Consider the following 13,445-nt stretch of genomic DNA (forward strand, 5'->3'; position numbering starts at 1 on the left):
GGAGAAAAGCAGTGACAAACCTAGACAGCATCTTAGAAAACAGAGACATCACCTTCCCAACAAAGGTTCGTATAGTTCAAGCTATGGTTTTCCCAGGAGTGATGTATGGAAGTGAGAGCTGGATCATAAAGAAGGCTGATCGCCGAAGAATGGATGCTTTTGAATTCTGGTGCTGGAGGAGACTCTTGAGAGTCCCATGGACTGCAAGAAGATCAAACCTCTCCATTCTGAAGGAAATCAGCCCTGAGTGCTCACTGGAAGGACAGATCCTGAAGCTGAGGCTCCAAGACTTTGGCCACCTCATGAGAAGAGAAGACCCCCTGGAAAAGACCCTGTTGGGAAAGATGGAGGGCACAAGGAGAAGGGGACAACAGAGGACAAGATGGTGGGACGGTGTTCTCGAAGCTACCAGCATGAGTTTGACCAAACTGCGGGAGGCAGTGGAAGACAGGAGTGCCTGGCGTGCTCTGGTCCAGGGGGTCACAAAGAGGCGGACATGACTAAATGACTAAACAACAAACAGCAACAGACCAAGAGCATCAAAGATGTAGGAAATAATAATAATAATAATAATAATAATAATAATAATAATAATATCTTTATTGTCATTGCCCCCTCTCGGGGACAACGAAATTACTTGGCTGCTCCATCCACCCAGGTAGGGCACTCCACTCAAAATCAGAACAACTATAAAAACACTAATTAAAACAATACAGTATAATACAGCAAGGAAGATTAGATGACTTTCAAAGTCCAGGTTTCCCATTCAGGGAAACATAAAGGAGAGAGGGAGACGCCTAGCTCAGTGGCAGAGCCGCCCTTGTTCTGCATGCAGAAGGTCCCAAGCTGGCAGGACATCCCTTTTCTTAAACACGCAAGAAGAGCTTGCTGGATCAGGCCAGTGTCCCATTTAGTCCAACACCCAGTTCTAATAATAGCCATCCAGTTGGCTGCGGGAAAACTGCAAGCAGGATGCAAGTACAAGAACACTCTTCCCTTTCCAGAAACTGATATTCAGAGGCATAACTGTGGAGGCAGAGTCAAAACAAAATAAAAAAATTCCTTCCAGTAGCACCTTAAAGACCAACTAAGTTAGTTCTTGGTATGAGCTTTCGTGTGCATGCACACTTCTTCAGATACACTGAAACAGAAGTCACCAGACCCTTCTATATAGTGAGTCTGGTGACTTCTGTTTCAGGGTCTGGTGACTATGGCAGACCAACACAGTTACCTATCTGTATGTGGAGGCAGAGAATAGCCATCACAGCTAGCAGCCATTGATAGTCTTATTCTCCATGAAATTGTCAAATCCTTTCTTAAAGCCATGTAGATTGTTGGCTACCCCTTCCTCCTGCTGCAGGTTAACTGTCTGCTGTGTAAAGAAATCCTTTCTTTTTTCTGTCCCGTATCTTCCAACATTCAGCTGCAATGGATGCCCACGAGCTTTTAGGATTACAGTGGTACCTCGGGTTAAGAACTTAATTCGTTCTGGAGGTCTGTTCTTAACCTGAAACTGTTCTTAACCTGAAGCACAACTTTAGCTAATGGGGCTGCCTCCTGCTGCTGCTGCACTACCGCTGCACGATTTCTGTTCTCATCCTGAAGTAAAGTTCTTAACCCGAGGTACTATTTCTGGGTTAGCGGAGTCTGTAACCTGAAGCATATGTAACCCGAGGTACCACTGTACATGAGAGGGAGGAAAAACTTCTTTCTGTCCTTGTTTGCCATGCTGTTCATAATTTTATACACCTCTGTTACATCACCTCTTCCTTTGGCTCTAAAAGCCCTGAAACCTTTCCTCCTAGGGGAGTTGCTTCAACCCAAAGCATCGGGTACAGAGTGATGGGAAAGAACCTTTTATGCATGAGACATATCCCCCCCCCCCCCCCGTCCCCCAAGAAGAGAAGAGAAGAAACTTGACCTTGTACAAGGCAGCTTCCTACATACTTACTACGTAGCTGCAGAATGCGAGTATGGAAATAAAATAGGGCAGATAATTTAAAACCACTTCCAGCTTTGTGTGGATGCAATCTGCTTATCTTTTAATGACTGAAAATGCGATCGAAGAATGATAACTGGTTTTCAGATACCAGTGCCACAGTTCCAGTTTGTATTACCTTTTTGATGAAACCTTGAAATCAAATCTCCCGGAAATGAATTCTGACTCGTTTGTTTGCTGTCTGGCAGCATTAAATTCTACTGCCTTTGCGAAGCTTTTCGTAAAAGGAGGGGAGGTCTCAAAGGTATGAACTCCTCTTTCCCACGCCCCCCACCCCAGGCTGTTGGGGGCTTTTCCAAAGGAAGTAATCATTTTAGGCCCCAACTGCATTCTGAAATCTTTGCATGATGCTCCACGGTTTCTTTACAAGGTTACGACTTTGGGCTCGCTTGCAACGAATGGGGAGGGGAGGGTGCCAGAGTTGCTTTCTGCACCCTCCTGTTAAGAAAAAGAAAATCTGGTTTGATGTGTATTTTAGTGCATGGCGTAGGGATTGCACAGCTTCTCAGAAAATGGGGAAACGGTAGTGCCGCTTCTAGTTGAAATATTGTCATGGAGGTCTGCTTAGACACGGCAGACAGAATGGCAGGCCTCCGTTGGTCAACAGCTCCTGATCCCATCTTGTTGTCAGTGAGGGATCTTTGTTAGATGGAGATCTCTAATTTGGTTTCTTTGCGGCCCATCAGGAGCAGAGCTGAGATCCGACAGTATCCCACATGTTTTTGCAATTGCAGCCTTTGCTGCCAGGAGCCAGACTTGTTCATTTCCCAAGTTGTCAGGGGTTTCTCTGGTCCCTGATGGATCACTTCAGGATCCGGAGGCTCATCTTCTGTTCAATGTTCAGCTTTTCCACAGACTGCAAAACAAAGTGGAGAAGATTGGCGTTACCAAAAAAAAAAGCTTTACTGGGGCTTTTTAGCCTTTCTCAGAGCTAGAACTGCTTTTCATGGCTTTTTTCAAGAGCAGTTTATAAATCTCTTAATAAATAGCAAACAGAGTGGGGAAACCAGGACCAAGCACCACTCAGGGGTTAAGGAGCCGAGTGCCCGCGAGGGGCTAGTGTAGGGGTGCGGGACCTCCTTAATAATAATAGTAACAATAAATAATAATAAATTTTATTTATACCCCGCCTTCCCTGCCTTCAGCCCAAGGGTCATGGCCCCCTTCTGGGAAATCTTCTGGGGATCACATGATGTGTTGGGTGGGACAATAAATGTAAATATTACCTTTGTGGGACAGCTGCTAACATGCACACATTCCCACAACCATCTCTGCCATCCAGGCAAGCAGAGTTCAGAGGACGTGGTTTTTTTTTTTGTGTGTGTGTGTGTGTGTGTGGCCTGGGGAGAGAGGATGGAGTATTTTGGGTAGAGTCCTGAGGGACAGATAGAAGGGTGTGGAGGGATACATTCAACCCCCAGGCCTGAGGTTCTCCACACCTGGGCTATGGCTGCCTTGAAGACACAGATCCACTTGTCTGATATCTTTGGCTTTTTAAAAAAAATTACTGGAAATTAAACTTATGTTCCTCAGGGTCCGTATCTCTTCAGCGCATAGACCAGCCTTCCCCAAGCTGGTCCCACTCCAGATGTTTTGTTCTCCTGCTCCCATCTGGGGGCTGATGGGAATTGGAGGCCGAAACATCTGGAGGGCACTACCTGGGAATGGCCAGTGTGGAAGAACCTCCCCTATCCCAGACCTTTGCGAACTCCTCAAAGGAGATGGCGTTGTCTCCATCCTTATCAGACTCTTGGATGGTTCGGTCTGTGATGCTCTCGAGTTGCTCATCCGTCACCTCGATCCCAATCATCATTCTCAGCACCTGGGGGTTGGGGAAGAGGAGTAGCCAGAGAGATGAGGGGTTTTTAAGGGCGCTGTTTTCCCCTATTCTTCTGCCTTCATCAAGATGAGGGACTAAAGCTTTGCTCTGCTGACGGCTGGAGCACAAACATGGGCGTGCTTCTGCACCGATGTCCTTGGATAAATTTCCTGGGGTTCCTGGAACAATAATCACTTGTGACCTTTGCAATGTAAGAAGAGCCTGTTGGATCCACCTAAACATTAGGAAGAACTTCCTGACAGTAAGAGCTGTTTGACAGTGGAATTTGCTGCCAAGGAGTGTGGTGGAGTCTCCTTCTTTGGAGGTCTTTAAGCAGAGGCTTGACAACCATATGTCAAGAGTGCTCTGATGGTGTTTCCTGCTTGGCAGGGGGCTGGACTCGATGGCCCATGTGGTCTCTTCCAACTCTATGATTCTATGATTCTATGATTCTATGGATCAGGCCAATGGCTTGTATAGTTCAGCATCCTGTTCTCTGAGTGGCCAACCAGATGCCCAGTGGGAAACCCGAAAGCAGGATTCAAGTACAACAGCAGCTCTCCCCACCTGTGATTCCTAGCAACTTAGAAGTAAAGGTAAAGGGACCCCTGACCGTTAGGTCCAGTCATGGACGACTCTGGGGTTGCAGCGCTCATCTCACTCTGTAGGCCGAGGGAGCTGGCGTTTGTCCGCTATGCAGACAGTTTTTCCGAGTCATGTGGCCAGCAGGACTAAGCCGCTTCTGGCGAACCAGAGCAGCACACAGAAACGCCGTTTACCTTCCCGCCGGAGCGGTACCTATTTATCTAATTGCACTTTGACGTGCTTTCGAACTGCTAGGTGGGCAGGAGCAGGGACCAAGCAACGGGAGCTCACCCCGTTGCGGGGATTCAAACCGCCGATCTTCTGATTGGCAAGCCCAAGAGGCTCTGTGGTTTAACCCACAGTGCCACCTGCGTCCCTCTAGCAACTGGTATTCAGAAGCATTACAGCCTCTGACCATGGAGGCAGTGGATAGCCATCATCGGTAGTAGCCAAGGACAGCCTTGCACTCTGTGAATTTGTCCTGTCCTCTTTTAAAGCCATCCAGGTAGGTGGCCGTCACTGTCTCCAGTGGCGGCGAGTTCCACAGTTTAACTATGTGCTGCATGAATAAGTTCTTTCTTTTATCCATCCTGAGTCTTCCAACAGTTAGCTTTGAGCCCAAGACGTTTCTAGCCTGGTACATGTGAATTTAAAAAAGTGCTTCTAAGCATGTAGAGAGCAGATTCCTTTTGTCAGGGTGACGCCAGCTCTCCTCCTCCATTGAGGTTTAGGGGGCAGGATATATTTGCCTTTGGGTAACATCTTTAAGCACTGCCCCTCCCTGGTTTTAATTCTTCATACGCACATCCCTTCCCCACCCTTGCAGCTTTCCCCAGTTGTTTGCAAGAGTTACCTGCAATATTTCTGCTCGGGAGATCTTCCCATCCTTGTCTTGGTCGTAGAGCTGAAAAGCAACTAAACAGGAACCAGAACAACAGGGGGGAGGTTAGCAATGGGGAAGGTTTAGGGCGAGACACCGTGTTGTGCTGCCGGCCCACAGATCTGTTCAGCTTAAGGGTGGACATTAAGCGCCCAGGTTGCAGGTGCATGCTGTGCTTTTGTTATTGCACAGCATAACCGGGGAACTTGGCAGTGACTGCAGAACTCTGTGTTTCGGTTTTCATTTAAATGAAATCAACCAAGCGTTTCGCCCTTACAGCTACAAGGGGTACTTCTTGGCACCCTCCTGTAGTTGTTTTCCTTGGGACACCCATTATATCCACTCACACTTCAGCTTGCTAAGCCGGCTGTTAGCATTCTGCGAGCCTCCGGGTCCTTCCACTGGCCGGAAGTGGGCCAGCACACGAGTGAATGTCCGGAAGTCCGTAGTCTCTCTCCTAGGGAGAAACAAGACCCTTTGTGGAATCTTACCTACTAGGAAGGAACACGGGAATCTGCTGGCCCATCTAGCTCTGCATTGCCTTCACTGGAGATGCTTAGAGTTTGAATCTGAGACTTTCTGCATGCAAAGCAGATGTTGTGCTCCTGAGCTATTGTATTTTTCGCTCCATAAGACGCACCTTTTTCTTCCTAAAAAGTAAGGGGAAATGTCTGTGCGTCTTATGGAGCGAATGCGTGGTCCCTGGAGCCGAATTGGCCAGGGGCAAAAAGCAGATTATGCTTTTTTTTTTGAAAGAGGGAAGTGGGTGTTGAAACAAAGCCGCTGATAAGCAAGTGATCAGGAGGGAGATAAGGGACGCTAGCAATAAAGGAGGCTGCCGGCGGGGGGGGGGGGAGGTAAAGACAGCGAAGTTGCAAGGAGAGGAGACAGGAAGACTAAAGCAATGAGGAGAGAAATTAGGAGAAAAGGAGGAGCAAAAAACTGCTCCAGTTAAGGTAAAGACACTAAGGCAAACAAGAGGGAAGGGAGTGTTGAAAGGAAGCAGCTGATCGGTGGGATCGGAAGAGAGATAAGGGACTCTAGCAGAGGCTGCCTGGGAGGGGGGAGGTAAAAGCCCATGGATCCTCAGGATTTTTGCATTGGGTCACTCCAAATTCACCATCAGATCACATAGCATGTCCAGGGCTACAGCCTGCACCAAAAAAATCACACAACCACTGTTTCGTGGGGCTGCAGTGGCGCAAAAATGTGGTTACAAAGCACGGACCCACATGGATCCTCAGGATTTTTGCATTGGCTCACCCTAAATTCACCATCAGATGACATGTCTGTGGCCACAGCATGAACCACAAAAATCATACATCCACTGTTTCATTCAGAATATTTTTTCCCCTTGTTTCCCTCCTCTAAAAACTAGGTGCGTCTTATGGAGCGAAAAATACGGTACTTCCTTTCCTCTCTTTAGCATGCCACTGCTTGAGGAAGCCTGATCAGCCTGAGGGTGTTTCTTAATTATGCATTTGCATCAGGGCTGCAAAAGAGGCAGGCCTTGATTACATTGGACAAGGCCAGTGTCTGCCTCACACCTCTCAGTCCTGTGATTTCTCTTTGCGTGGACTTTGGGGAACTGCCTGCAAGAGGCCACTCCTGCCTGGCTGGGTCTCAGCGACAATGCAGGAACTCTGTGTGGCTCTCAGGCAGACACAGGACGAGCCCTTTCATGAGACTTGGGAATTGGGGCTGGGAGATGTTCCTTGTGGATGTTCGCCAAGAGCAAATGCATCTGTGGAAGAACATAATAGACTAGAATCAAGAAGCAGCAGGGAGCGGAAGAGCCCTCCAGGGACACTTGGCTGTTGCAGTACCCTGAATCATAGAATGGACTCTAGAATCATTCTTGTGCACTAAGGTCTGATTCCCTGTACAGTGGTGCCTCGCAAGACGAAATTAATCCGTTCCGTGAGGCTCTTCGTATAGCAGTTTTTTCATCTTGCGAAGCAAGCCCATTGACAGCTTAGCTGATTAGCGCTATTAGCGGTTTAGCGGCTGTCAGGGACTCAGCGGGAGCGCAGGGAGGAGAGGAGATGGAAAGCGAGGGGGAGCAATCCGAGGGCAGCGTAGGAGAATATGACAGCAGCCCGATAGATTCCATGAGCCTCTCCAGCGAATCGGAAGATTCACAGAAGGGGGCGCCGATGGGCAGGGCAAGGGGCGACCCAAGGGGGACACCCCAGAAGCAAGGGGCCAGCGGGGACTCCCAGAGCAGCAGTTGGAAATCAGGACCAGCTTCCCCACCAGAGCGTAGTGGGGGGGAGGAGTCCCAGGTGTCAGAGCCCACATATGCACCACCAGCGAGAGAAGATGAGTCAGGGGTGGCCACGCCTCCATCGGAGAGCGAGTTAACGGTTAAGAGGAAAGTTGCAGGCTGGGTGCGCGCGCCAAGTTCAAAGGTACAGGCGAGCGGCACAGAAGGTAGCCCGGATAGGGAACCAGGTCCTAAAGCCCGCCGGAAGGAAGGGCAAGAATCGTCAGGATCAGCGTCAGAGGAGTCCAGGAAGGATGAGACCCTAGCGGGCAGGAGGGCCCAGAGGAGAAAGGAATTTAGGAAGAGGTGGAGCAAAGCGAGAGTCTTAAACTGGTGTGGAGGGGGAGGAGACTCAGACAGGACTTCGCCGGTCTAAGGTCGGGACGTAGAGCTGCACGCTGCGGCTTTAAAATGGAGACTGAATCTCAATAAAGACTTTTGTACATAACTACAGCCTAGCGTTGGTCCTCTGTGAGCTGGGACCTGGAGGCAGCTCTGACAGCGGCTTTTAGCGGATCAGCTGATAAGCGGCTTATCGGCGGATCAGTTGATAAGCGGCTTAGCGGCTTAGGAAAAGGGGGAAAAAACCCGCAGGAACTCGCAAGACATTTCGTCTTGCGAAGCAAGCCCATAGGGAAATTCGTTTTGCGAAGCGCCTCCAAAACGGAAAACCCTTTCGTCTAGCGGGTTTTCCGTCTTGCGAGGCGTTCGTCTTGCAGGGCACCACTGTATTGTTAGAAGAGGACAGGGTGCTGAAGTGAGGGCAAGGGGCAAGCAAGGGCAGTTTCTGTTTTTTATGGCACTAGGCAGGGCCAGAGACTTCCCTACACACAACACACACCCACACACACCCACACACCCACACCCACACCCACACCCACACCCATACACACCCATCTGGGAAGAAGGCATCAATGATCCGGTCGCCAATGGGGTTCACTGCTAGTTCTCCGATCCCTTCGAAGTCATCTTTGCTGCGGAGGGAGAAAACATAGCTATAACAAAACATATAAGTTTTAGCAACAGAATTGGAAGGGATCCCCAAGGGGTATCTAGCCCAACCCCCACAACTCAAAGGGGGCTTATGTTAGGTTTCCATTTATTTTATTTTATTTTATTTTATTTTATTTTATTTTATTTTATTTTATTTTATTTTATTTTATCTTATCTTATCTTATCTTATCTTATCTTATCTTATCTTATCTTATCCAGCTTTTCTGTTCACAGTGAATATCTGAAGTGGCTGATGACCAAAACGAGCAGGGGGGAAACACATAAAAGGAATTCTGGTCATAGTCAGAAAAACCCCCAAGGTTTCTTTGTCTTCCTGGTGCAAAGTCTGTGTAATTGTTTGGTAGGTTGAACAAGCAAAATTGTACGAGACATGGCGACTCGTTCCATTCGGCTCAGGCGCCGTCTGTGTAATTGTTAACCCCACACCCGCCTCCTTTGACTGGCCTGCAGTGATGATGATGATGATGATGATGATGATAATGATAATAATTTATTATTTATACCCTGCCTATCTGGCTGGGTTTCCCCAGCCACTCTTGGCGGCTTCCAACAGAATATTAAAATACAATAGTCTATTAAACATTAAAAGTTTCCCTAAACAGGGCTGCCTTCAGGTGTCTTCTAAAAGTCTGGTAGTAGTTGTTCTCTTTGACATCTGGTGGGAGGGTGTTCCACAGGGCAGGTGCCACTACTGAGAAGGCCCTCTGCCTGGTTCCCTGTGACTTGGCTTCTCGCAGCAAGGGAACTGCCAGAAAGCCCTTGGATCTGGACCTCAGTGTCCGGGCAGCGAATATTTTGAATCCACATTGCCTCTCTTCCTGCTACAGTCCTCCTAAGTACTTGAGAAGTGGACAGCCATAAAAGTTTCTGCACTGCTGTTCGTAGCAGAGACCAGCCTACTAAACGTACTGGGAGCTCAGGGGCCATGCTCAACTCCTGCATCCCTAAATCTGTCACCCAGATGTTGTGGTGCAGAAAGCTGTGCTGATAACGTAGTTGTTTCTGCCAGGGCACCCTAACATCCTATGTCAGCTGGATGAAGCACTGTAAAACTGAAATACATCAGGTGTTGACAAATGAGCAGGAATTTGGTGGTCAAAAGCAGTGGCTAAGGGGCTTCTGTAGGCATTTACTATGGCATATCTTTGCTGCGTTTACTAACTTTTTATGGGGCATCAGCGTGACATTGTTATGAAAATCCCTGTCTCCGCTGTGTTTTCTGCATTTTCCCCTCTTGCGGGTCTTCTGCCTGCAGAAAAACTAACTTAATAAGACCCCCAGAACAGAGCAGAACTGCTGTTCTCTGCAGGTGTGAATTGTTCTTAATTCTACTCTGCTGACTCTTGGAATCACAGAATTCTAGAGCAGTATGTTTCTGACTTGTGCTCTGTCACATTGGACAGGTGAACCTATTGCCACTCCGCTCACCTTTAATGTGTCATTATTTTTTTACCAATTTGCTCTGGCGTATTTAGTTCTGTATTTATTGACTGCTCTTGAATCAAACTTTAAAACCTTTTACCAGTCTTGGAAGAAGAAAATGGAGAATTAGCGCTTGAAGAAGAGTTCATATTTCCTTATTTTTAATTTAAGAACAAAAAACTTCTCATGTGAATTGTGTCCTCCCTGTTCCCATGGCTATATCATGTCCACAAGTAGAATAGAACATGGCAGGTTAGGAAAAGCACAAATCTCAACTCAGCCGTCTGAATCTCTACTGTGTAAAGGTCAGTGGGGTGGTGGTTGTGGGGCAATGTCTTCAGACGGAGGCCTCTGAGTTCCTTCCTTGTTCTCAGATTGCCATCCTCTTTCTTTCTTTCTTTTCCTTTCCTTTCCTTTCTTTCCCTCCCCTCCCCTCCCCTCCCCTCCCCTTCCCTCTTCCTTACCTGAGGAAGCCTTTTTCATCCTTGTCCAAAGCCTGGAAGCGCTGGTAAAGGCGCACAACATTAGCTTCCGAGACTGGGTGCAAGAGGAAAGGAGAGGTTTAATGATTAGCCAAGAAAGTGCCATGAGCAGCAGGTATAATGACCTTGAAACGAATGTATTTTTTTAAAAAGGAAGATGCCAGATGCAATTAACATTCCCCTGAAACTAAAGGCGAACTGTTTGAAGCTTGGAGAGCAGGCTTGAGCACGCCTGCACTGCAAGGAAATGGGAACAGACTGTCCAGATTCAGGGCAGTCTCCTGGTCCACGTGGGGACCGTGCAACGTGGTTGCTGGGGAAAAGAAGGTCGCAGGCCTGAGGGAGCGCTGGTGATCAGTTTCGTCTGGTTTGCTGGACTAAGCTGCTTTTGGCAAAACCAGAGCAGTGCACAGAAACGCTGTTTACCTTCCCGCTGGAGCAGTACCTATTCATCTACTTGAACTGGTGTGCTTTCGAACTGCTAGGTTGGCAGGAGCAGGGACCGAGCAACGGGAGCTCACCCCGTCTCGGGATTTGAACCGCCAACCTTCTGATCGGCAAGCCCAAGGGGCTAAGTGGTTTAGACTGCAGCGGCACCCTATAAATGAATTTTAGCAGCAACTAAAATTCCAAATACCAGATGAAATGGGAAAAGGTATAGAGCAAAGGTTGTCAGTCTGGTGTCTTCCCCCCCCCCCCACAACCTCCCATTATCCATGCTAACTGGGGCAGATGGGAAATGGAGGGTGCCACTGTGACTATTATTCCTGGCACAGCACTTGTTGCTTTGAAATGTGCTGCATCTTCTCTCCAGGGAAAAGTGACAAGCCCAGCGTAATAAAGCACACACATCCAAACCTTCTGCCCCCTGCTGAGGGAATTTAATACCCTCCCCCCACTTGTTGAAGTGGGGAACAGGATGGAAATCTCAAAGTCAGCCCCCTCCCCTCCCTTTCCTCCTCTGGAGATTTCGCAAACAATAGGAAGCCAGCTGCCAGATAAGATGCAAGGCTTTGGGTGGGGCACAGTGCCAAGCTCAAAAGCAACAGCTCATTTTTCACCCAGAACTTGGTAAAATAAAGTAGCTGTTTTACTACAAAGGAATTTCAGAAATAGACTGGAAAGAGAAGCTGCTGAATTGCAACTTATCACCAAACTTAAAACCATGGAGAGACCTGGTCTGAACAAAGACCTTGGATTCTTATCTCATTATACATGACAAAGCCATTTTTCACCTTCTCACCCCTTGCTTTTTCCTGTAAGACCTATTGCAGTCGTTAAGAGTCGTCAACAGGCTCATCACAGCTATCTGCCAATCACCCAATCCCACCACCCTTCTGAGTAATACCCCTCCCCACCTTCTCACTATATAGAAGGGTCTGGAAACTTCTGTTTCAGTGTATCTGAAGAAGTGTGCATGCACACGAAAGCTCATACCAAGAACTAACTTAGTTGGTCTTTAAGGTGCTACTGGAAGGAATTTTTTTTGTTTTGGTAAAATAACTCTTTAAAGGGGCAGGAGGGAGGATCACATTCCACCCCAGGAGCATGATGATCTCTCCCAAACTAACCTCACCCCGCGTCCCAGATGAAAGATTCCCGTGTCCCAAGTCTCTGCTTTTGGCTGACTCATCAGAACAAGAAAAAACAACAACATTTCTTCCACAGCTGCAAATTATCCAGAAGTTCTGCACTCACACAATACTAGCTGATGCGCTGTCGTTTACTCCTATTTCCTTGGCTGGGAACAGACTTTGTGGGTCTCTGATCTCCGTTAGTCGCCTCACCTCTGCTCTGTGCCCTGAGCTGGGGACAGGAGGCGGGTGGCCCCGCTGGGGTGAGGCTGGAACAGGACAGGCCCAGAACGCTGGAACCCAAAAATCCGGATTAGCCTCTTCTCCCAGTGCCTGTTCCCTCTCTGGCTCAAGGTGAGAGGGGTGCGTTGGCATCATGGCAGCTGCATAGAGCCACAGCTGCTGCCCCCCTTTCATCTCTTCTTAAATTGCTCCCTGCCCTGTGCTTTGATGTGGATCTCTGGAGTCCCAACACCCCTTTCCTCCCAGCTCCCAAACTGAGCAGTGCTTCAGCTATGAAGTCCCGATTCTGATCCTCTCTGGTCACCAGGCTCTTCTCCACAAGTGCTGGATCTTTCCCTCCTATGAGATTACCCAAACCCACTGGCCATGATTCCCACCCCTTGTGTAAGGTCTGGAGCAGCCAGGATTTTCTCTCTTCCCAGCAAAGCTAAGTCTCATCCTGGGACAGCTCCAGAGATCTAAGGCTGGTCTGTGGGGTTGGCAAGACGAGAGCAAATGCACTGCAAGGCAGGTGGGCTTCTCATTTTGGGGAATGGGGTTTAAAACAATTCCGAGCTCTGTTGCTAACTCCCTCCTTCCCCATTTCCCCCCTCTATTCATGGAAAGAAGGAAAGCAAACCGTTCTCTCTTATAAAGTTTTCCCGTACAGCCAGTTTCTTTCATGATCTCCTGCTGCTCAGGGACGGTGAAGAGCTGAGAAGTTTGGCCTCCCATCTTGAAGCACTTCTGACTCCTCCAGGGCAGCCAAAGCTGTTTACAGGGCGTGCCTCTCTCTGTGTGTGTGCATCTATATTAATATCGGGACACCTACCAACTTCAGCAGAGAGTCACACACTCCCAGCAGCTGTTATCAAAGCCAGACAGCTAATCCACTGCAAGGGGAGGAGGGACTTGGGAAGGGCCGGGAAGAGTTGTTTTAAGGTGGAAAGGCAGGGAGAAGAGAGAGGCAGGCAATGCTAAGTGGCTGCTGTAAGTTGCATGCCGAAATCCAGCATCGCCTGAGCTCTGTGAGTGCGGCTTTCTCCCAGTTGAAGTGCGGAGTGTTTGAGGACGGGGACAATTGCAGGAAAACCAAAATGCTTGTTTACAGAGCTACTGTACCACCAACCTTACTGTATGCCTGTGAAATATGGACCACTTATAAATGCCATCTCCAACTCC

At 48.4% G+C, this 13,445-nt stretch overlaps 1 protein-coding gene and 1 long non-coding RNA gene across 2 annotated transcripts; both read right to left on the minus strand.

Annotated features, from left to right (window-relative positions):
• Positions 1 to 579: 579 nt before the first annotated feature.
• On the minus strand, positions 580 to 771 carry LOC307221419. The gene is made up of 2 exons (XR_013841391.1): positions 686 to 771; positions 580 to 644 (listed from the first exon to the last, which is right to left on the minus strand). It is a non-coding gene; the product is annotated as an uncharacterized lncRNA (long non-coding RNA).
• A 1,244-nt stretch (positions 772 to 2,015) lies between these two features.
• LOC307221343 (calcineurin B homologous protein 2-like) lies at positions 2,016 to 13,115 on the minus strand. The gene is made up of 7 exons (XM_079985800.1): positions 12,932 to 13,115; positions 10,450 to 10,522; positions 8,443 to 8,523; positions 5,631 to 5,740; positions 5,257 to 5,318; positions 3,699 to 3,821; positions 2,016 to 2,855 (listed from the first exon to the last, which is right to left on the minus strand). The coding sequence occupies exons 1-7, from the start codon at positions 12,996 to 12,998 to the stop codon at positions 2,802 to 2,804; spliced, it is 570 nt and encodes a 189-aa protein (XP_079841926.1). The 5' UTR covers positions 12,999 to 13,115; the 3' UTR covers positions 2,016 to 2,801.
• Positions 13,116 to 13,445: the final 330 nt, after the last annotated feature.

Source organism: Podarcis cretensis, assembly GCF_951804945.1.
Source record: "Podarcis cretensis genome assembly, chromosome: 8".
NCBI classification, from domain to species: Eukaryota; Metazoa; Chordata; class Lepidosauria; order Squamata; family Lacertidae; genus Podarcis; species Podarcis cretensis.

Coding starts and splice junctions, on each gene's coding strand:
- LOC307221343 (XM_079985800.1), bottom strand. CDS start 12,998: ATGGGAGGCCAAACTTCTCAGCTCTTCACCGTCCCTGAGCAGCAGGAG. Junction 5,741..8,442: donor GATGCCTTCTTCCCAGATGG/GTGTGTATGGGT, acceptor GTTTCTCCCTAG/GAGAGAGACTACGGACTTCC. Junction 3,822..5,256: donor CCCGAGCAGAAATATTGCAG/GTAACTCTTGCA, acceptor CCCAACCCCCAG/GTGCTGAGAATGATGATTGG.